At 41.9% G+C, this 24,412-nt stretch overlaps 1 protein-coding gene across 1 annotated transcript in view; it reads left to right on the top strand.

Annotated features, from left to right (window-relative positions):
* The window catches only part of PLPPR1 (phospholipid phosphatase related 1), a 131,494-nt gene extending 124,229 nt beyond the window's left edge, over positions 1-7,265 (top strand). The window contains exons 6-8 of the mRNA XM_061163951.1: positions 3,883-4,059; positions 6,694-6,825; positions 7,221-7,265. Coding sequence (XP_061019934.1) covers positions 3,883-4,059; positions 6,694-6,825; positions 7,221-7,265 — 354 coding nt within the window. The remainder of the gene's footprint in view (positions 1-3,882; positions 4,060-6,693; positions 6,826-7,220) is intronic.
* Positions 7,266-24,412: the final 17,147 nt, after the last annotated feature.

The following is a 24,412-nucleotide window of genomic DNA, read 5'->3' as shown; positions in this document are numbered from 1 at the left end:
CATTGGGCACAGGGTTCTGTCACTGCCCAGAATAGCACTCTGGGCCAAAGCTCTGGTTGGTTCCAGAACAACACATATTCCTCACGCTTGTCTGTAGATTGCAGATGTAGGCCTCATGCAAATGCCTGCCCAAAGCAATGTGCAATACCAGATGAAGACAGGGCTTTCCTCTGCTCCTCCTAACACTCTTTGACACTTTAGCAGAACAGATGGGCAATCCTGCAAGACCCCCAAAATCCAACAGTTCACTTCTCACTGTTCTCTAGATCACAAAATCTCTTGACTGCCCCCACTGGGGTATAATAGTCTAAACTTTGTGGCCTCATCAAAGAGAAAGCGCAAAAGTGTGTCTAATATCTTAAAATGGAAGAAATGGTGTCCGTCTATATTTCCTGCTCTTTAATTCCGCCCCACTTTGGAAATAACCTAGGGCTTCCTAGGTGGCACTAGTGGTAAAGAACCCGCCTGCCACTGAAGGAGATGTAAAAGAGACATGGGTTCAATCCCTCGGTTAGGAAGCTTCCCTGGAGGAGGGCATGGCAACCCACTCCAGTATTCTTGCCTGGAGAATCCCATGGACAGAGGAGCCTGACAGGCTATAGTCTATAGGGTCACAAAGGGCCAGACATGACTGAAGTGACTGAGCATGCATAGAAATGACCTCATTTCACCTTTGCCTGACCTCTGCTTCTTTAGAACCCAATGTGTCGAAGTAGAGGGATCAATGCAAACGTTCCACTGATGGATATCATGTGTATTTACCTACGGATGAGTGACTATTGGCTAAAAACATCCCTTTTCCTTCAACTTACTTTATATTTAGGGTACTACTAGTCTAGAGATTCTTGGGTGAAAGGTGAGGTAGGGAGAAGGCAGAGCAAAGACCACTTTCTAGCTCTGCAGTCTTCCTGGAAACTCCCCATGAGCCTTCACCCCAGCCCCTGGGAGCACGTCCCCCTCCAATGACAGTAACCACACTGCCCACTGCCTCTGCTTCTGATGGAAGCGTGTCCATGCCATCATCCCAAACGTTGTCCTAAATTCAGGGAGGAGTAAAGGTGACTGACTCCAGGTCTGGTCCATTTAGTGTAGTTTAAAAGAAATTGCTGAATAGTCTCTTTAGAACAATGGTTCTTTTGTGTCCAATTTATAGAATCACATCTATAGGATCAACTTTCCAAAATAAGTCTATTTCTTTTAGATTTACTCTTTAATGAATACATGACAAAAATGATTTCAGCTACCCCCACATTAAGGAAACATAAATGTAAACAATACAGCAGCCTTGATTTAAAAACAGACCAGTTTAGCTCAATGAAGTTTCTTGACTCACTTTTTTCCCACCCACTGAAAAAAAAAAATCGATGCCAGGTATTTTTTAAACAAGGTCTTTTCAGGCATTTGGCATAATTTCCAGCTTTCAAAATATTGTATCAATTGGTATCCTAGACTATCTAGAACTTATCTAGAACCTAAGTTATATGAAACAATGTGGTCTTGCACCCGTTCCTGTATTTTTATCAGACTTAAGTCATTGTTGTATGAAATCAATTTTTACAACACCGTTACAAAACCAGTCTGTTACTCATCCTAAGCTACTGCCTCATCAAGTGAAATATAAATTTCTCTTGAGAAGAAAGAAGTATAGTCATCTTACTCAGAATATATGCTGGTAGAGCACGTGTTTTCAAGGATTCAGATATAATCCAATTCAAATCATGCCCCACAGACAGACTATAATCAGATAAACCCTGATACAAGATTCCAATTATGTAAACATCTTCCGAGTGCCTATTATGTGTGCTTTCAGAAATTACTCAACAAGGATTTCCTAAGTACTAGTTAATACTGTGAAGAATACTAACAAACCATAGGCCCATGTTTTAATAGTTTGTAATCTTGTAAGATTTATAAAGGTTATAATTTAAAAACAATATAGAAGCATAAAACACTAAATTTAAATATATATATAGAATTTAACCCATTATTGACTAGGGGATTTTTTGCAAAAACCAATACTTATGGCCAGCGATTTTTATTTTGGCCAGCCAAAAATTAATTGTTATTTAACTAAGACTTGGTGGGTTACTGCATTTAATAGTTATACTTGACACACCTGTAAAGTCTTCTCCAGCACCTTGAGTTTTATCTATCACCTTCCATATCAGACTTGATCACTAAGGTTTTTTTGTCTTTTTGCTGGTCTAATATTCACACTGTCTGAATCAGAACTATATTCTGAAGAACTATCATCTTTTGACACATTAGTATATATGCCACTTAGACAATCAGATAAAGTATGTGCATAAAATTCTTCTTCACTCAAAATTTCACAATGTCTCATTTTTGAAAATTTTACAGCAATAAACTTGCGTTTATAATATACACAGCATTGGAACAAAAATTGAATGGAGTAAAATGTGAATGATAATGATAATTATAACATGATAAATATTATAAGTTATAATTATTATTATAAGTTGTGTAATGAACTATCAATTTTAAGCTCTAACAACTATGTCTCTGGTCAATAACATTCGGTACCAAAAGACATATTAATACATCTTTCGTCAATAATGTACTAAATAACATTTCCTACTCAGCCTCAGAATGGTGTGATGATATGCTCTAATTTATATAACTCTGATCTAACCACAGTTTTGTAGGGTATGTGTTACATATAGTAGAGAAAATCCCATCTTCCTGTATTCACACCAATGCTGAAGGATCATCCTAGGAAATTAAGTTCCCACTAAAATATTTTAAAATGCATCTATTTGAACTTATAGGTGTTCAGGCCATACAAGCACACTATACTGTAACTTGAGTATTGGCATACTATTTTTCTGAGTCACAAACTCATTTAGCACACGTGTTAAGGTTTCCCTGGTGGTTCAGATGGTAAAGAATCTGCAATGCCGGAGATCCGGGTTTGGTCCCTGGGTCAGGAACGTCCCCTGGAGAAAGGAATAGCAGCCCACTCCAGTATTCTTGCCTGGAGAATCCCATGGATAGAGGAGCCTGGTGGGCTACAGTCCATGGGGTTGCAGAGTTGGGCATAATGAGACTCAGAGACAACAGATCAATTTCGCCCTCTAGTGGTTTCTTACAACCATTACCAAAGTTTGTGTGACAAAGTGTGTGTTTCAAAGAGGCATATCTTGCTTAGTCCAAGCCACCAGGGACATATTTGGTAACCGAGCCTGCAAAATATTTAAGTCTTACTCAGCTCCTCACAATGTCATAAAAACAGAGTATGTCTCACATGTCAAAAATTGTATCATCATTTACTAACATCAGGCCTTCCCAACCTTTTTTACGCCCACATGGAAAATTTTAAAACATGCTCGAGTAAATGAATGAATAGAACTGATCACAGCCATCCCAAGCAATGTGAGAATCAATTTCCCAGCACAACTGAAACCTATCTATGTTACACACTGGTTTGGAAGTCAATGCTTTAATATAAAATGTATATTCAATGAATATACATTGAAAGTGTGAAGAAATAGCTAGGATTATGGGGGACACAAAAAATGAAATGTATTGCTACTCCCTTACCTGGTCTTCTCCATAAAATTAATCCTCATAGAAGATTTTCTGGCATCTGAGATTCTTATATGGGTTTATTAACACTCCAGGTGATTCTTTAGTTTGTAGCATAAAAACTGCATGCTCTGGACCTGATTATGCAGTCATCCATGTCACTGTAATTCTGTCCCCACACTACCAGAATGTAAAGCACTGAGATGAGTGAACATTCATTCATCATTCATACTTTGGTGCTGGCCCGTCTGTGTGTGTTGGTGTGTGTCCGTGTGCGTGTGTATGTGCACCGCGTGCGGAGGCTGCCGGTCACTCCCGGTCTCTGTCCTCACCTAGATGTACATCACAAGCACAATCAAGACGAAAAGCAGCCGACTGGCCAAGCCAGTGCTGTGCCTCGGGACCCTCTGCACAGCCTTCCTGACGGGCCTCAACCGGGTCTCCGAGTATCGGAACCACTGCTCTGACGTGATCGCGGGCTTCATCCTGGGCACTGCGGTCGCCCTGTTTCTGGTAGGTCAGCCTCCTCTACTTTTTTCCCGCTCTGGTGCTCTCTGAAACATTGCCCAAGATCCTGGTAAGTCAGGCTGCCCAGACTCCACGGTCTCAGTCCAGGTTCCACCAGCCTCAACCTTGTGAGCTGCAGTTATTCAGCAAGTACCCTGCGTCCTTGCTTTCAGAAATATGACTGCATAGTCCCTCTGCGGGCCAGGAGTATGATCACTCCAGGAAGGATGGCTTGCTCCACTGCTTCCCACCCTGTCCTTGGGGCTGGGGCTGGGCAGACTAGCAAAAATTTAGTGTACCTTCAAGCCATGATTCTTTAAATACTTGCTTAGAGACATACCAGCAGCATAAGCTAAGTGCCGCTTGGGGGAAGAACAGAGAACAAAGTATTGGTGGAAGCAGGCAGCTCCTTCTCCAGCATTTCAAGCAACTCCACTCTGGCCCAGACTTGCAAGTCCCACTCAGAAATAGGAAAACCCTCAGCTAATCGCACCCAGGGGACCCCTGTTATTATCTGAACATGCCTCCTGGGCATCTTATTTCTGCTATAAGTGACTTCTCAACCACATAACACTTCCTGAAGAAGGGTTTTGGTTAATTTTTATAGATTTGAGGTATGATAAAGTGAAAGTGTTAGCCACTCGGTCATATCCAACTCTTTTCAATCCCATGGACTGTGGTCCACCACGCTCCTCTGTCCATGGAATTCTCCAGACAAGAATACTGGAGTGGTTTGCCATTTCTTTCCCCAGGGGATCTTCCCGACCCAGGGATAGAACCTGGGTCTCCTGCATTGTGGGCAGATTCTTAACCATCTGAGTTACCAAGGAAGCTAGGCATACAATAAATGGTACAGGAAATGTATAACGTGATCAATTTTGACCTTCAGATACCACTTTCTCTCCCACCTTTCCCTCCCCCTCATTCCTAAGCAACCACTGATCTTCTGTATTAGGTTACTGTAAGATTTAATGTTAATGGAATTATATAATATATATGTGTTTTTTCCTGGCTTCCCTCATTCAGCATAATTATTTTGTGATTCATCCATGTTGTATCAGTAATTCCTTTCTCTTGCTACGTAATATTCCATTGCACGGACATACCATGGAGGTACAGTTTTTAAAAATATAGTCCAGGACTGGGCTTCCCAACCTGTGCTCTGCACCAAGATAAACCACTACAGTAAGAAGCCAGCACAACGCAACTAAAGAGTAGCCCCCACTTGTCACAACTAGAGAAAAGCCTGAGCAGCAACGAAGCCCAAGCACAGCCAAAAATAAATTTATATAAATATATATGTGTGTATATATGTGTGCATATATATATATTTAAGGATTTAAAATACACCCAGAAGGTTTACAGTAAATCACTAGGCTTAAAGATGCTGTGCATGATGAAATCAGTCTCCTAACAACATCCAGCAAGCTTCTCCTAGCAGACAGAAATCATCAGAGCCTGCTGTACTTCCTCCCATTAAATCATCAGAGCCTGCTGTACTTCCTCCCATTCTGCCCTTTCTGGTCCAAGGCACCCATTGAGACTAACATCACATGTAGATGGATTTCACAGGCCTGTGACCTAACTTCTCCTTGTCCTATCCCTTCCATACAGGGATTCTGCATACATGTCCTCCCCAACATACAAAAGGCACATATGCCTCTCCCAACTTCTAACTCAGAGTTCCCCAACGTTTTTACCTGCTCAGACACACACAGAAAATGCTCACGTTTACTTAGAACACTAACTGGCAAGCTCCACTTGAATTCAAAATTCTTTTTGAGATGGGAGACTTAAATGCACATTCTCTGTGAAGCGGCCACAAAAGTGGTGCCGAGTGACCCTGAGATACTTATCTCTCAGAGGGTATTTCCCTAGGGTGCTTCTTAAAAGGGGGAGAGAATACCGATGACTCAGAGAGGGGTCAATAGTATGTCAATGAAAGCCCCTTTGAGGGGCTTCCCTGGTGGCTTAGACAGTAAAGCCTCTACCTGCAACGTGGGAGACCCGGTTCAATCCCTGTGTCAGGAAGATCCCCTGGAGAAGGAAATGGCAACCCACTCCAGTATTCTTGCCTAGAAAACTCCACGGATGGAGGAGCCTGGTGGGCTACAGTCCAGGGGGTCGCAAAGAGTCAGATACAACTGAGCGACTTCACTTGGCACTTAAGAAGCCAAATCCTACAGTGGACTGATTTAGAGGCTATGGAGTTTATGTAGCCTTGGGAAAGTTATCTAAATTCTCTGTACCTCCTTATCTAAATTGGAGAGGATAACAGCACCTCCGTTATAAGAATGTTGAGTAGTCAAATGGTCAAATGGTTTACATGCGTCATGTCTTTTAAATGTAAATCTACAAGGCAGATGTTATTCCCATTTATACAGGTCAGGAAACAAGTTCAGTGGGGGTAGATTGAGTATCCCTGGCCATCTGGTGATCAAACAGATGCTTCCTCAGCACCCCAAATGTGCTCAGCAGTAGACAGGTTGGCCCATGCCCGAGGTCTTTCCATGGTCCCTACCCATTGGCTCAAAGGTCACTGTGCAATGACATTCTCAGGGGCAGGCCTGCCACCCACAGCGATAGCCAGGCATTGATGGCTGCCGTCTGACCCTAATCTTTTTTCCCCTCGTCCTGCAGGGAATGTGTGTGGTCCATAACTTTAAAGGAACACAAGGATCGCCTTCCAAACCCAAGCCCGAGGACCCCCGTGGAGTACCCCTCATGGCTTTCCCGAGGGTAGAAAGCCCCCTGGAAACCTTAAGCGCACAGGTACAGTAAAGTGGTTTCAGCCGACAGAACCTGGAGGCTGCAGGCTCGTTATCTGGGAGGTCAGCTAACCATTCCTCTAGTGGAAACAGGACGCAACTGAATCCACCCAGCAACAATAAAAATCTGGGGGCTTCCCTGGCAATCCAGTGGTTAAGACTTCGCCTTCCAATGCAGAAGGTGGGGGTTCAATCCCTAGTCAGGGAACTAAGATCCCACGTGCCTCTCGTGGCCAAAAATACCAAAACATAAAACAAATAATATTGAAACAAATTCAATAAAGACCCTAAAAATGGTCCACATCAAAACAAACAAAAAAAAAACCCACAATAAAAATCTGACATAAAGGCCCTCAAAAACTTCACAGCTTCCCTCAATTAGTCCCATATTCCTTTCAGGGCATGGGCATCATGAATCCTCAGGAGGTTCTTAGTAATGTCTAACTTAAACCCCAGCTGCTTCAGGATATCTTGACCTTCAATGTAATAACACACTTGTGAAACTTAGACCAACTCTTGTGGGAGGCCAATTCAATTTAGTATGTAGGACAACACTTGGAAAGAAATGCTTTGTTACATTCCATGATAGATATAAACTGGAAGCACATTAAAAAAGGTAACTAAATATCCTTTTGGATCTCTTTTGATGGCCATCAAAAATTCAGTGCAACAGTACTTACTGTTTACATTAGGACCTTATTTACCTCAGGACGTTGCTTCATGCCAGAGATAAAGACGACAACTAGCCACACAGTCTTTATGCTCAAGGAACATACAGATAATCAGGAAAGGTGTATATAAATGCATGCATGCTCAGTTGTGCCCGACTCTTTGTGACCCCATAGACTGTAGCCTGCCAAGCTCCTCTGTCCATAGAGTTCTCCAGGCAAGAATACTGAAGTGCGTTGCCATTTCCTACCCCAGGGGATCTTCCTGACCCCGGGATAGAACTGGCATCTCCTTCATTGGCAGGTAGATTCTTTACCACTCTGCCACCTGGGAAGGCCTGTATATAAATGAATAATCATAATATGGCATGCTGAATCAGATGCACAAAGTGTTCTGTGGACACAAATGAAGAAAAATTTATTGTAAGGCAGCGAAAGACAGAGATGTGCCAGCCAAAATGAGCCCTGATACATGGTATAAAGCCTGACTTTTGCCTGAGACAATTGCTAAGTGCTTTACAAATATATATTTTTTTGAACTGAATTGGTATATTTTTTTTTTTTTACTGAATTGGTAGTGTAATTCCCATTTCACAGAGAGAGAGGAATAGGAAGATAGCAATATGAAATTACTCACCCAAGACTCATAGCAAGCAAGTGGGAGAGTTGGGGTGAATAGTTCTTTGAGCAGACAGAGGAGGGGTAACTAATAATAAAATAGGGATTTTATTTTCATGTAGCTGAGTCCTGCTAAAATGTTTATTTCTGTAATAGTCTGTTTACCTTGAAGTCTTATTGTATTTGGCATCTCCTTACTAAATCTTTATAGAGTACAAGAGGAAAGCAAATCTCCTCCCACTGGACTTATCAGATACTTCCTATCAATACAGTATAAAATATTTCACGAAAGATTATTAACTATCAGACATCTGAGAAACTATCCTATTTCTTTTAATGAAGTTTTCATTTAATGAAGTCCAATTTTATTAATGAACCAGGAAAAAAATCTATTTCCACCTTGGGAAAAAAATATTTAGGAGTCTCTATTAAACCCAGTACCAAGTGCTTTGCTTTCCCTTCACCTATATTAAGGTGAAAATTTTGACTTGGTCTAATCTATAACATGTTGAAAATTTTGTCACTGGTTTATTTATATACAGCCAGTTAATGCAGGCTGAGTCACAAATTAGCTAAATAATGAAACCTTATAATGAAAAACTCTAGTTTTTCTTCTAACTATGTTCTTAAACCCAGTGAAGTCAGAGTAGTGAAGTGAAATTGCTCAGTCGTGTCAGACTCTTTGTGACCCCATGGACTGTAGCCTACCAGGCTCCTCCATCCATGGGATTTTCCAAGCAAGAGTACTGGAGTGGGGTGCCATTTCCTTCTCCAGGGGGATCCTCCCAACCTAGGGATTGAACCCAGGTCTACCCACATTGTAGGCAGACGCTTTACTATCTGAGCCACCAGGAAGGTCCCAAAGTCAGAGTGGTTCCCTCTCTTTTTGAGATGAAGCAACTAGTGACAAAGGTGAATTTAAAAAGCAAGCTGAAATGTTTGCCAAGTTCCACAAACATGTAGTCTGTCCTTGTAAATGCTGTTGACCTTGCCCTGAATGTCCTGGTCTAAGAGCACCTTCTTTCCACCTCAGCACTGCTCAAGTTTCACCTTCTGTCTGAAGCCTTCTCCAGACGTCTCTTTTCTCCCTCAGGACCAGTAGTAGCTGACTAAGCCAAGAGACACCCAGGCCATGTCTTGGGGGATTCTGCTTACACTGAAAAATGAAGTGCCAAAATAGGGTTTCAAAACCCGAAATTATAGGGGCTTCCAGGTGATGCAGTCAGATACAACTAAGCAACTAGCACACACACACACACACAGGTGGTGTGGTAAAGAATCTACCTGCCAATGCAGAAGAAGCAAGAGACAAGAGTTCAGTCCCTGGGTCAGGAAGATCCTCTGAGAAGGAAATGGCAACCCACTCCAGTATTCTTGCCTGGAGAATCCCACGGACAGAGGAGCCTGAGAGGCTACAGTCTATGGGGTTCAAAGAGTAGGGCATGACTACGCAACCGACCAATCCACAATACAGGTTTTTAAAAATCTTTAAATATATGTATCATTATTCACTACAGGCAGTCACTGAACTTTCGAAATCTGTCCACATGTCTTTACTTCCATGTGTATCACCTTATCTGCACACAGTTTGAGGCCTCTTGTGAATACCAGGCTTCAGCTGAAGGACCCTCAGGGCCCAACGTGTATTTGCCCCTCACAGTTCATGTCAGGAGTGCCCTCATATCTGCCTCTCCCAGGAACTAAGAGATTAAAGATACAAACCCTATGAACCATGTCCTTCTTACTCTTCATATTTCCTGACATTCACTAGGTGTGAAATAAATGTCAGATGAATACAGATGCAAGCCAGAATCAAAATATGAACTAGGCCCTTTAGTCAAAACCAAGAACCCAAAATTGGACTACAGTCAATATCTCAACCTCCATAGTAAACAGTTTATGAGTAATGATGAACGGGACTTCTACAGGCTGGTCACAGTGAAGCTACAGGAAGCCAGATGGAAAGTACTGCCTCTTAAGCAATGCCTTCCATGCCATTTGTGCAATACCCAAGCATCTGCTTTCCACGTGGGTGGTTAGAAGGACATACCCTTTATTTGTGGGTCAAGAAAAGGAAATGAGTATGTGGTGCAAGTTATCACATTCAATTTTTACCGTAGTCTTGCAATTGGCCTTATTCTTCTATTTTATAGATGAAGTAAGGCACAGAGAGTTTAAGTAATACGCTGAAGGTCACTCAGTAAAGATTAAGACACAGGCCCATCTAATTCTAAAGGCCCTGCTTGCTCTCTACACCACACAGCCTGAGGTTTAGGAAAACTCCATCTTGAAATCTACAGCTCTCTGCAGTATGGACTATGGAGACACGCTGCAGGGGCCAGTGTGTGGGGCTGGGGTGCGCAGCCCCGGCAGAGTCTACACTGAACACCGCTCTTCCAGAACAAACATGCCGTGTGTTCTCCCCTGGGGGCCAAGGCTTCCTGTGCGATAGCAGCGCCCATGGCTTCTACTAGAAACGGCTGCTCCTTTGTAGTTTTGGGGATAGAGCCGTCTTCCCAGGAGGAGGACTCTGGAGCTCTGAGAGAAGACACGAGCCTCTCTTTAGGGCACACATTCTCACATGAGAAATCCATCCCGCCGTTCTGAGCACCTCAAGGAGAAGACCGCCTCGCTGGGGAGGGAACCCCTCACCCTCCCTTTCGTCCTCCCCGAGACACACTTTCTCCTTTGCCACACGGAGCCCCAGGGCTGCAGGCTGCCCCAGGTTGCTTCTCTCTTCCCCTCTAAACGATCAGCTCAAATTTAAATACTTGGCCTTCTGTGATTGAGACAGTACATTCTCTAAAATCTTTCCCCAGGACTAAAGAGAAACCAGAAAGTAAAAACTGTAGAATCCTGTGTGGGGAATACTTTTAAATCCATGGCTGATTCATGTCAATGTATGACAAAAACCACTACAATATTGTAAAGTAATTAGCCTCCAACTAATAAAAATAAATGAAAAAAAAAAAAAAAAAAAAAACTGTAGAATCCGAATGAAACAAAAATGGTCACGTTTCCAAAGTGTGATTTGGCGACCCCACAGAGTTGTATCCTGGAGACCTGCTCCGAGCTCTCCTCGCCCTCAGCCTCAGGCCCATTTCCACCTGCGCAATCAAGCTTCATATTGAGCAAATGCGTTCTCGTTGAACACAGTTTATATTAACAAAGAAATGAGAGAGGAGCTAATGTGTTAACTCACTGTGTGGTATGAAGTCTCTTGTGTCTCCTGATGTGTGCAAGGGGGAGATGAGCTATATTTTTCTTTAACAACAGTAACAACAAAAGGATCCACTCTATCCCAGGACCCACATGCTTATGACCTTATTCCAGGAGATTCTGATTCAGCCATTCTGGGGTGAAAAGCCATGTAAGAAAATCATCCCACAGGAATTCTAATGCTTATAGACTTCATATCATAGATAGGAAAGAAAAGAAAAAAAGACTTGGAGAGTTAAAGAAATCTGTACAAAGTCACCAAGTTAGTTATCTTAGGCTGTTGAACAACTTTATCTTTACCATTCACTCTTAAATGAAATCTTAAAAACATATAAATGACCAAGCTATTGATGAAAGTTTTTTTTTTTTAAGGAAGCATACTATAAAAGCAAAAGCATAAGTTTTTCACATTATAGCAAGAAATGCAAAAACCTCAGTTTTCACAAATATGGTAGATAAAAGTACCTTGAGAAATATGGAATATTCAGTTTCTAAAATTCACGTTTGCCCTCTCAAGAATATGATTCTCTAATGTCCTAAAAACAAACAGGAATCTGGAATCCCATAATAATCAGTTAGCTCTAAAGCCACCGTTTCTTAAGGTATTATCAGTACCATAAACTGGGAATTTTAAGTTCAAACAAAAAAGAAAGCCTTGGGCCTGAAGAAAGGTGGGATTATAAATGTTATATAAAACAAGAGATAAGGGTTATTATGAACGAAGCACATAAACAAAAATTAACAGAACTACAAGGAAAAGTGGATAAAATGGCAATCACAGATTTTAACACTTTTTTCAGTAATAAGCAAACAAAATATAGTAAAAAGTTAATAAGGTTCATCTAAGTCAATATATAATCCTCAAAACACAAACATTTAAAACAAACTACATGTAAGACTATAAAGCCAATCAAGAAACTTTAAAAGCATTCAGTGTTATATTTTCACAATTTAAAAAAATTTGTGTAAAAAAAAATCTATTCAATAGATCACACAGATGCCATTCTCCAGAAATTCAAAGATACCTTAAACCAAAACTGCTATACATTTGAAAACATTAAACTCGCCGCTCTGAAAATTCATGGCTCAGAATACATCATACGGAAATTTTTCAAAGATTAGAAATGTTCAAAATTAAAACCACAGCACTAAAAAAAAAAATGTAGGATGCAGCTAAAACTACTTTGAGATCTTCAAATGTTTCATAGAATATAATTAAGTATAATACAAGACAGATGAGTTTATTTTGGCTGAAAAAATCAGGGAAGGTTTAATAGAAGAGGTAAAAAGTTGAGGGGTCTTGGAAACACACGTCAGGGAGCAGGAACAGACTGTGAACTTGAGACAGGAATCAAGGGGATATTGAGGGAAGTGAGAGTGTGTACATGAGTCAACTAAGATTGTATCTGCTTATGTTTGCAGAATCACTCTGCCTCCATGACCGAAGTTACCTGAAACGGCTGACGTGTCACAAGCTGTTTTTTTTTTTTTTTTTTAATCACCCTCCAATTCGATACTTCAAGACACAGTTACTTGATATCAAACTGTGAAGACAAGTATTATGTTTATCTAGTTAGAGGCTAATGTTTTGTACATTTTTTGTATGAGGAAGTGATGTAGCTTGCCCTGATTTTTTTTTTTTTTTTGGTCAGCTTTAATATATTTATGCCAGAATTTTAAACAAAGTTTTCTTCTTGTTCAGGTGTGCATTGAAGAACCACATTTATTCAATGATTGATGTTGTTTTGTGATATTTGTACACAAACCTTCTTTTATCAGTTTTATAGACACTGAAATGAAATATAATAATTCACTTTAATCTTTTATTATCACAGTTGCTGCCTCCTCCAGAATTTTTGAATTTTAAAAAAAACTTTTGAGTTGCAGGGTAAACAGTGTTGGTTAATGGTAAATCTCAAAATCAGTTGTGTGGAAAGAAGTATTACTTTGAAAAAGGACTTTATATTCTGACTTCTTAACATGTGATTGCATCCCAAGTTAAAGTAACACATTAATAAGAAAAAAATCACCTAAGTTACACAAGCAATGGCAGGAAATTCTTCTTACACAAGAAATGGCAGGATGTTGGTATGATCCTTAGATAATGGCCTCTCCTGGTTAAGAAATTCAAGATCTTTCTGTAATCATGCCCTTGGGTTGGCAGGTAACACTGTAGCCTTCTTTCCCAAAAAACCAGCCAGTACCAGCATCCCCTGTCAACTCAGTTTTGTATATCATATTGTATGGACTTTATATGAAAATGAATATTTTACAGTTTGCACAGTATTATTTTACAGAGAGGGTATCAGAGCATCTACAACCTAGAGCCCCAAAGCAACAGCTTGACTTTGGGGCTTTTAATTATTCTAGAACTTTAACTGCATCTCATTTTTCTAGCATGGTAATAACTAATGTGTAACTTCCTTGAGAGCAGGAGCTCCCTTGTCTGTATCTATCAGAATGTTTTCTCAACACTTCCATGTTGGTTCTTCTGAGATTTTTTTGTACATATTTTTTTTTTTCTAAAGAAAAAAGTTATTCACAAAATGAATTTTGGCTCATGTCCTTTGTTTTATGCTTCATCCCCCGAGTATTTGAAGACTCACAATGATGTGACCTCAGTAAGTGTTTATCCTCTTCAGTTCCCTGGCTATTGGGATCAGTCATAATAGAGGCATGACTGATATGTCCTTTCATGAAGAAGTATGTGTGCTTAGGCCAAATAATTTGTGTATTTAAGACACTCAGAAGCACATTCTGGTTTTCTAGCAAGCTACCTTTGTCTTCAGTCTTCCCATAGATACTTCTAAGGCATCAGTAAAAATTCAGTCATTTCGACTCTGCTAAAACTCATCCTGCATCTCATTCTGGCCTAAACTTATTTGCACTTACATGTATAAACACTCACACCATCTTTTGAGAGACATCAGACTAAAAGTTGGGGAAGTGGGCAAGAAAGGGAAGTGTTGAAAGCCCTACTCATCCCCAATGCTAAACCACAACCATAATCTGGTTGTTCAAAACAGTGAACCCAGATATAGAGAACAGACTTTTGGGCACAGTGGGAAAAAGAGAGGATGGGTCGAATTGAGAGCATAGCATGGAAACACAAAGATGACCATATGTAAAACAGATAGCCAGTGGGAATTTGTTGTATGACACAAAAACTGGTGTTCTGTGACAACCTAGAGGGGTGCAATCGTGGCGGGGGAGGGAGGTTCATGAGGCAGGGGACACAATTAAACCTATGGCTGATTCATGTTGATGTATGGGAGAAACCAATACAATATCGTAGAGCAATTATCCTCCAATTAAAAATAAATAACTATAAACACATATATAAACAGTTAACCCAAAGAAGCTGTAACAACTCCAAGGTGGTGCTATATACATCAGCAGTAATGTTGGAATCCAGGTTTGCCTGACTCCAAATTCCATTCTTTCCACTACGTTAAAATGTCTCTGAACCAAGTCTGCATCTTCTCAGAGGTTTTTTGACATCATCACCTACTTATGTGGTTCAGGGTGGTGTAGGTGACAAAAGCACATCTTGAGAAAGAGGCATTCTACTTATGAGAAGGAATGATTTGCAAGCTCTGAGCCTTCCATTCTGGGATAAGCTACCCAAGTATAATGTTGCCCAACTTCAGAGTGATTCATCTTCCAAATATATTTTATAGTTCTTTTAATAACAGCAATGAGAGCTCAGTTTCATTGTTCATAAGACATTCTGAAAAATACTGGCACACTCCTGACTCTACATTGCCCATTTCTTATCACAGTAAGAGACCACCTAAATATCAAATGGTATTTCCAAGAACATAAGTTGACCAAGTGAGGGTTACCCTTACACTCTTCACTTTGGTTTCAGTCTGGAAGGACCTATTAGAAGTGTTCTGAGGGCTCCAACCACGGACTCCAATTTCCTGGCCTTTGGAAGTTACTGATACAGGACTCAATGATGTTCCACAGAACACAACACTGGGGCACCTAGAACCAAGGACCATGTCTGGGCTCACATCCCCTGGGATCACTGGGTCAGTCTGATTCCTTCCATATGACAAGGCAACCTCAGTGTTACCCCTGATTTAGGCCCACGTCACTTCACAGGCCAAGTCACTTCATTGACCTTTCAAGCCTGCCATCTGAGACTCATTTCTTAAGGCTAGAGACCCCTCCATGTGGGCTGTCTACCCAGGATAAAGCCCTCTAAGTAGAAGTGGTCACTATCACCTTAGGATGAAGTCTGCAATGAGCTTTTCTTCTTTTTAAAGAAGCCCAGAGGAGTCTGAGAAGTCTGATTCACTGTGAGAGGGAAGTGAAAAGAAACTAAAGAAAAGCTGATAAAGTGTATGGACATAAGCAACCTCATGAAACTATTAGCCCCTGAGGGTTTATTTATGACATTTTCAGTTCTTTGATTCTGCACCCAGAATAGGATCTGACAGAGAAAACTTTGTCAAATAGATGGATGCCAGGGTTCCACTTAATTTGCCTGAAAGAGATTATGCCTAGTTTGGAAATAAAGAGAATTTGCATAGAGCCTGCAGGTAGATGAAACATAAAATATATTTAGATACAGAATTAAGTGTGAGGAAACTGCACTCAGCAGTTATGAACATGTGGGTGACTCTTGGTAAATTCTAGAGATCTCTCTAATTAAGCTATGATAGACAGAAAGGCTATATGGAGCTCCAGTTAATTAGAATGTAAACAGGCATAATCGCATACACAGGAGGAGGAGTAGACATCACTAGTATGATTTAAAGAGGAGAAGAGTGCCAGGAATAGCATTTTTATTTCTAAAAAATTGCCTTGATTTTTCTACTATATGCAATGACCAGAACTTTGAAGGTGTTAAGTATCTTGGAGGCAGACACAATTACCAGATTGCCCTAGTTAGTTTCAAGGAGGTTACATTAAGACTGTTACACTGTTCTTGCCCTGCTGAAGTCAAGGTGTGTACTAGAACTAGCCTGTCATTCACAATCATCCCCTCTACTACCACGGGAATCTTGTAATGAACAGCTAATCTCTTGCTTCCATCCTGGTTCTTGATCCAGATATCCCAGGACTGAGTGATACGATCATTCACTAGGAATTTAATGAGCATCTGTTATGTGTTAAGAATCATGCCAAGAACTGGGAATATACAAAATTGACCTACTACTCACCCCTATGGAATTTAGGGTCAAACGGAAGAAAAGGAGAACCACCACAGAATACTCCGTGTTTTGAAGGAAGACCTGATTTAGGTAAGACAAGTGTTACGTCTTCTTTGAAATGACATATTCATTCGAATGAGGAGGAGATGACTAGAAAGAGAGAGTAGCAAAAGAGAAAAGTAGCAAAAAGCACATGAGGCTAAGGGAACAGTGTGTTCCAACGTCCTGGGGCAAGAATGAGCTTTATCCATGCGAAGACCTGAAAGTAACCCAGAGAGGTGCCAAGTATCAGTTATCCATTCAAGGAGAAGTTTAGGCCCTGGGGCCCCCTACCTTTTGCCAAGTCCCTCGTGGGGGTCCTTGATTTGGTCAGCTCTGTGGACCAAATGTGTTACAGCAGCCACCAGCGGAGTGGCCTGTTGTCTCATTCTGTTGTTCCTTCTTCCTAAACCTGGGCCCTGCCATTAGGAATTTTGAAGGCAATCTCAACAAGGTGGGACATAGGCATACCCAAAGGCCCTTCCACCTTTTGTACTTTCCTTTGTATGTTAGAGGCACTGATAAAAGTCATGTTAACCATCTTTAAATTCTCTGGGGCCTCACAGACTGTATCTGTATATGCCTATAGGCTTTAAAGATCCTTTCTAGAAACTCCAAAGGATCTTCACTCAGTTTGTTTCCTTCCTGTGCTTTATTAAAGTATCTTTGTTTTGGCCCCGTTTGGGCCCGTCTCCAGCACCACTTCCCAAACAGGACCCACTGTGGGTTCTGCTGCACTTGCAGCAGCCTGTATTGGGCTGCCAGGGGTTCTGAATGAGGCCCACCTGCCTCCTCCCCAGCTTTATCCAGCACATTCTACGCTCTTCTGAAGTGAGAAGTATGGGTAATAAACCTTGAACATCAGCTCAGGTTGGGCTGATGCAAAAAATTGATGAAAAATTTTTTTTCCATTCTCCTTGGGTCATCTCTCTATGTTGACATCTTAAGGGAACAGTACGTATTCCCATTATTTATTCCAATTAAATAAATCTGAAGTTGAAAAAGGAGAATGGACTGGGACCAACCCCCCTGGCTGCCCAGTTTCAGCATTCGCACCCCTAGTGGGGACTAGTCCTAAAACAGGGGACCTGGACCCCCCAAGCCACGACTGGTACTGATCTGTGGCCAGAGAGGAACCAGGCCGCCCAGCAGGAGGTGAGCGGCGGGAGAAACCAAAACCATTCCCCAACCCTACCCCACCCAGGAAAAACTGTCTTCCACAAAACTGGTCCCCTGTGCCAAAAAGGTTGGGGATCGCTGGCTTGAAAGATATTGCCGTACCTTACAAGATCAAAAAACGAAGTCTCAAGCTTTTAACCCAGGAACGGTAACATTTCATATTGCCTGCCCACATCCCGCCAGGTGGGCCTCCACCCACGACCCGTGGGTCAAGATCCCACACAGAACGTGGGCAGGTGTGTTTCTTTAACAAGGTTACCCAAAAGGCATCTTCCAAACCCTCAATCTCCCCCAAAACACTGTTTCACTGCAACAGGATACTAAGTGCGGAAGCCTGGCGGCCCCTCCCTGGGTCAGCCACAGGGACCGTTCCTGCAGCAAAGGGACCCGGCTACCTCTTGGACTCAGCGCACAGGCTCTCAGCCTCTCAGCCGCTCAGCCCCCGGGAGAGGCCAAAGAACCAACGGGCAAAATCCTGTTTGGACTTACCTCCTGGTTGACCCACCAAATTTGTTACTGAGCCAGGTTCATTTTTCAGGAGGCAGAGCAAGCCAAAACGCTGAGTCAACGAGGCTCGCAGCAAAGACAGTTTACTTGCAAGGCGAGGAAATGAGAGAACAAGCCTCAAATCCAAGCCCCAGAAGACAAGGGGGTGGAGTATTCAGGGGCTGACCAATGAAGAAGCAGAGGGGAGCTGGCTGAGGCGAGAGGGGGCGTGGGGGAAAGGTGATTGGGAAAAGGTGCAAGGCTCATGGTCCTGCACAGGTGTAGCTAATCTCCAAGCCTCTCCATGTTCAAAAGGTCACCCAGCGGACACCAGCAGGTGCCCAGCCAGAGGGTCGATGGTGCTACCCCGTCCTAACCAGCTCAGCCTGAACTAGACAGAGCTGAGAGTCCAACATCCTGGAAGATAACTCAGGCAAACATCTTGTTTATGCTACCTGCCTCTTAGAGGACAAGTAATCATAAGACATACAAGTCTTAACACAACCTTGATTAGTGAAGGCAAGTGAAATGAGTTTGACTAATCATTGTATTTGGTTTCAGATAAAACCAGGGGAAAGAAAGAGCAAGGAAATGTGAGGACAAAAGCATGTAAAAACATTTTCAAATATTATCTTTAACACACCATGTGTAAACTCAAGAAACATTTATTAATTGATGGTTGCATCATCACTCATTTGTGTCCAAAATTTGACATCCCAGGCTTCCCAGGTGGCTCAGTGGTAAAGAACCGGCCTGCCAATGCAACAGCCACAGGAGATGCCAATTTGATCTCTGGGTTGGGAAGATTCCCTGGAGTAGGAAATGGCAACCCACTGAAGTATTCTTGCCTGGAGAATTCCATGGACAAAGGTGTTCTGGCGGGCTACAATCCATGGGGTGCAAAAGAGTCAGACATGACTGAGCAACTCAACAACAATCCATACTTCATCTTGTAATCAAGATGTCTAGAAAGATGTGATCAAGGTGTCTAGAAACCCATTTTATTAGTTAAAATGTTGCTTGATTAGCGTGAATTTCTTTTTAAAGGTGAATAGTGTATTCTCTGGTGACTAAAGAATCTGCCTGCAATGCAGGAGACCCAGGTTTCAAGCCCTGGGTCAGGAAGATCCCCTGCAGAAATGAATGGCAACCCACTCCAGCATTCTTGCCTGGAGAATTCCATGGACAGAGGAGCCTGGTGGGCTACTGTCCATGGGGTTGCAAAGAGTCAGACACGACTAAGCAATTATCACTTTCACTTTCATAACTGAATAAGCCATGGGAAAAGCCTGCTGCACAGTCCTGATCCCATGGATAAGATGACTTCTCTGTTGTGATCTCAACTATATTTCCTTTACTGGTGGATTTTCTTCTCTAACCCAGTTTTTTTCATTCAGAACAATGAGAGACATTCACTAAACCTTTCTCACTGAGGCCAGAACATACTCTGCTTGTCTGAATTTTTCTTTCTGTATATGTGATATTATCAATTAAAGTATTGTAAGGTCCTCTGTCATTGGACTAGTCTGTCTTTTAATATAACTAAAAAATTATAAAGGCCCTTACCACATCCAACCTCAATTATAGTGGAAGCCATAATATTAATATAACAGATAAGAGAAGATTAGATTATTTCATCCCTAGATACTGCAACCTGGGTAGATACTGCTGTCAGGCAGGTAATGATAGTTACATGAGTTCTGAAAGACTGTAAATTCAATCCTATTATAAATTCATCTATATTTGTGTAAGCTTAGGTAACTTAAGCTCCCTAAGGCTTGGTTTACTCATCTATAAAATGGAAATAATTTAGTGACTATCTATACTGTGGTGGTTAATTTTATGTATCAACTTGACTGAGCCACTGGAGCCCCAGATATTTGGTCAAACATTATTGTGGGTATATCTGTGAGGGTGTTCTTGGATGAGATTACATGAGATTCAACAGACTGAGTAAAAACATGGATTGCCCTCCCTAACATAGGTGGCCCTCATCCAATTAATGGAAAACTGAATAGAATAAAAAGGCTGACCTTCCTTTAAAAAGGGAACTCTGCCTGCCTGTTTGAGCTAAGCCATCTGTCTTTTCCTGACTTCAGTTTCATACTGAAACATCAGCTCTCCTTGGATATCGAGGCTGCCAGCTTTTAGACTGGAATTCACATTGTTAACTCTTGTGGTTCTCAGGCCTTCAGACTTGGACTACAATTACACCATCAGCTCTTCTGGGTCTCCAGACTGCAGGTTGTGGACTTGGAGACTTCTCAGCCTCTGTAACCACAAGTGCCAATGCCTTAAAAAAAAAATTCTGTATTTATCATATGGTTCTATTTCTCTTGAGAACTCTGAGATTTTTGTACAGAGAGTGTTTCTAAAAAAACAAACAAACAAACAAAAAAACAGAATTTTAAGATTGAGTTTTTTTGAATTGGCTCTGGTGTTTCTCGAACTGGCTCTTTAATCTGATTAGATTTAAATATGATAATTATTCTATTTTGAGTAATAAGGAGAACACTGATAGTCTATGGCATGACTTGGCAATGAAGACAGGGAAAAAAAAAGGCACCCCTGAATACTTCTCATCAACCTCTTATAAGAATGAAAGGGCTGGGTAAATTTGTATATGATACTTTAGAACATTTTTGGCAAACTGATAAATATAAGATTAGCTTGTTGCTCTTAGTGTTACTGGACAAAGTAGGGAAAGAAGATGAACTCAGGAATTTAAATTCCCAACTTGTGTGCCCTACAGATGATCTGAAAGCTTCTATGTGTGCTCTGAAAAAGATCCTTCTCTCCTATAATCACAGGACTGAGATTGCTAAAACTCAAACCCAGGATCCTATCCTGTGACCAGCTGAATGACAATGCTAATCCATCTCAGAGCCTCTTGGGATGTCTACTGTTAAAGCTGCTCTGAAGATTCAATTAGATAACTCAAAAAAACCTTGTAGCAAAGTTTCTGGTATACAGTAAAAACTCAATAAGCATTTTGGTCTGTATTTTTTCTATATAGATGGCTTATTTTCAGCTCCCTTCCAATTGGGAAGATGGAGGTGACTCTACTCACCATCAGAGGTTTCCCTTCTCCCCACTATTGCATCATCACAAGGAAAATGTAATACAATCTCCTCCAGCAACAATACATGGTCCTTGGGACTTCTCTGGCAGTCCAGTGGTTAAGACTTCACCGTCCAATGCAGGAGGTGTGGGTTAGTTCTATCCCTGGTTGGGTAGCTAAGATTCCACATGCCTTGAGGCCAAAAAACCAGAATATAAAGCAGAAGCAATATTGTGACAAATTCAATAGAGACTTTAAAATTTGTCCACATCAAAAAAAAAAAAAAAAATTTAAAAAAGAATAAAACACAATCCATGCCTCTCAGGTTATGCATATTATATAATCTTATGAAACTTTAAAAGTCTAATAAATGTCAGACCTCTAATAAATGGCTCAGACCTTGGGTGTTGGCTTTGTCCTCAGACCAACTCCCCTCATGGTCTCAGGATATCATCCACCTTAAGATACAACATCCAAATGGAAAACTTCCCTCCAAATTCCAAAAATGTCTCTTTCAGACAATCTCCATTCTCTTCAGATGTCTCTGACATCTCATTGGCCAGAATTATGCCACATTCTGTGCCTTACACAAATCACTGGATGAGGGAAAAAAGACCACCATGATTGGTCTACACCAATCACCACTCACCTGTAGGGGATGGAGTAAATCCAGAATCACAGAAGCACCGGGACATATGTGGGTACAATTAAAAAGGAGAAAGGTTATGCAACAAGCATGTAAGCAGCAGAGATTTTTAAACCGATTGAACTTTCTACCAGAAGCAACAGAAATCTGTGAAAACCACATACAAAGGCTGAGAGGAAAATACCTAGTCAAGGTTAAGATACAACAAAGAAACAGTGAAATGGGAAGCCTTAGAGATAAAGAAAATCCAGAGACTAAGAGGCTGCCAGTTTCCAGCATTATAAATTATTTGTGTTCAAGGGCACATAAACCTTTGTCTTTGGGATAGACTGTCCAAACACCCTAGAAAGGGAATGTGATAGGGTGAACGTTACTAGGATTCATATATACAGATGAAAAGTATTCTACAAATGTTTAAACTAGAAATACTTCTGCAGTCAGCCAAAGGACACAAACAAAGAAGACAAAGCTAAGAGAGTCAAAATGTCTGGACAGGTTAATTGAGGGGTAATCTTTGCCCGTTAGATACAGAAAATACTTGAAATGCATCAGAAATGAGAAGAGCACATCTCCCCCAACCAAATTTTCACTTGTTATTGAAATAATTAGGGGAGATAGTGAAAGCAGGCGGGGCAAACTGTGCTGACTGGCAACTGAATAGCCCTCCCTAATAATGGATCTTATTTTTGTTCACAGTCCACTAAATGGACATGGTTTTCAATGGATGGTGGCCCATCGCTGTACCCCTGGGTTAGTCTTGATTGTCTAAGTTAGTATGGTGGTCTCATCTCCCTCACCTGTGATCAATTTAGGCATGAACATGTGATACAGATTCAGCCCCTGGGGTACCAAGCAAAATAAATTAAAATACTAATAATAAGCCCACTCCTAGTCATATCCTGATGGAATTTCAGAATGCTAAGAACAAAGAGAAAATTGTAAGAAATTTTCAGAAAAAGAAGAAAAAAATCCCACAAAGTAGCAAGAATCAGATTTCTCATTGGCAACGATGGATGCCAAAATAAAAAGACTAAAGAGAAAAACAAATATTGTGTAATATCATGTACATGTGGAGTCTAGAAAAATGGTACAGATGAACTTATTTGCAAAGCAGAGAGTCACAGATATAGAGAACCAACTCATGGTTACCAAGCAGGGAAGGAGGAGGGGGATGAATTAGGAGATTGGGATTGACCTTCATACACTACTATGTATAAAATATCAATAGATAACTAATGAGAACCAATTGTATAGCAGAGGGAACTCTACTCAGTGCTCTATGGTGACCTAAATGGGAAGGAAATCTAAAAAAGAAGGGATATATGTGTATATACATGTAACTGATCCATTTTGCTATATAGCAGAAACGAATACAGCATTGTAAAGCAACTACACTCCAATGAAAATTAATTTAAAATAATGATTACTGATTGCAAAAAATTAATCTGAAATTAATGAGGTATATCATGGAGAAAAGATGTATGGCATGCTAAAGTGCTTATCTGGACAGGGGAGGAGTCAAGATGGCGGAGGAGTAGGACGGGGAGACCACTTTCTCTCCTACAAATTCATCAAAAGAATAACTGAACGCAGAGCAAACTTCACAAAACAACTTCTGATCGCTAGGTGAGGTCATCAGGCACCCAGAAAAGCAGCCCATTGTCTTCAAAAGGAGGTAGGACAAAATATAAAAGATAAAAAGTGAGACAAAAGAGCTAAGGACGGAGATCTGTCCCGGGAAGGGAGTCTTAGGCGGCATTGCTTGGGGTAGGGTCTGGGCCTGAGTGCCCTGAGGACAATCGGAGGGAGCTTCTGTGAGTTGCCAACTTGAACTGTGAGATACCAAAAGAGAGAGAGAAAATTAACCGGGACGAACATACTGCCGGCCGTTCGCAGAACAAAGAGACCGAGAAAGTCCAGAGAAGAGCTCGCAGGCTGCGGACCGGCCCAGCCCCGCCGGAGGCAGGAGGCAGTGGGGAGGGGAAGGTCGCGGCGACACAGGGCGCAGGCACCCGACCGGCGCGGGCGGGGACTGGGGCTGGGGACGCGGAGGGCAGAAGGCGCGCGCACCCGACTGGCGCCAGCGGAGACTGAGACTGGGTCCGCGGAAGGGAGTGGGCGCGCCACACCCGGGGAGAGTGCGCCCACCAAGCCCCTGGCTGCCTGGACCGCTCTGACGGGGAAGGCACAGAGAGCAGGCGCAGCTTTTCGTTCCGCGCTTTTGTGGAACACCCGAGGGCTGGAACCGCGCGCAGCGCGGGGCGCGCTCCATATAGAACAGCTGGGAGCCTGAGCAGCGCAGACGGAGAAACCAGCGCCAGCCCCTCCCGGCAGCCCCAGCCCATCCCCGCAGCGCAAGCCCGTCCCCACAGCACCAGCCTCTCCCTGCAGCGCAAGCCCCTCCCTGCAGAGCAACAGAATTAGCTACCTGAATAAGAGTCCACCTCCGCCCGCCTGTGTCAGGGCGGAAATGAGGCTCTGAAGAGACCGGCAAACAGAAGCCAAATAAA

This window comes from Dama dama, chromosome 16 (genome assembly GCF_033118175.1).
Source record: "Dama dama isolate Ldn47 chromosome 16, ASM3311817v1, whole genome shotgun sequence".
Lineage (NCBI taxonomy): Eukaryota > Metazoa > Chordata > Mammalia > Artiodactyla > Cervidae > Dama > Dama dama.
The sequence above is the reverse complement of the archived record's forward strand: the minus strand, read 5'-3'. Positions and strand labels throughout refer to the sequence as shown.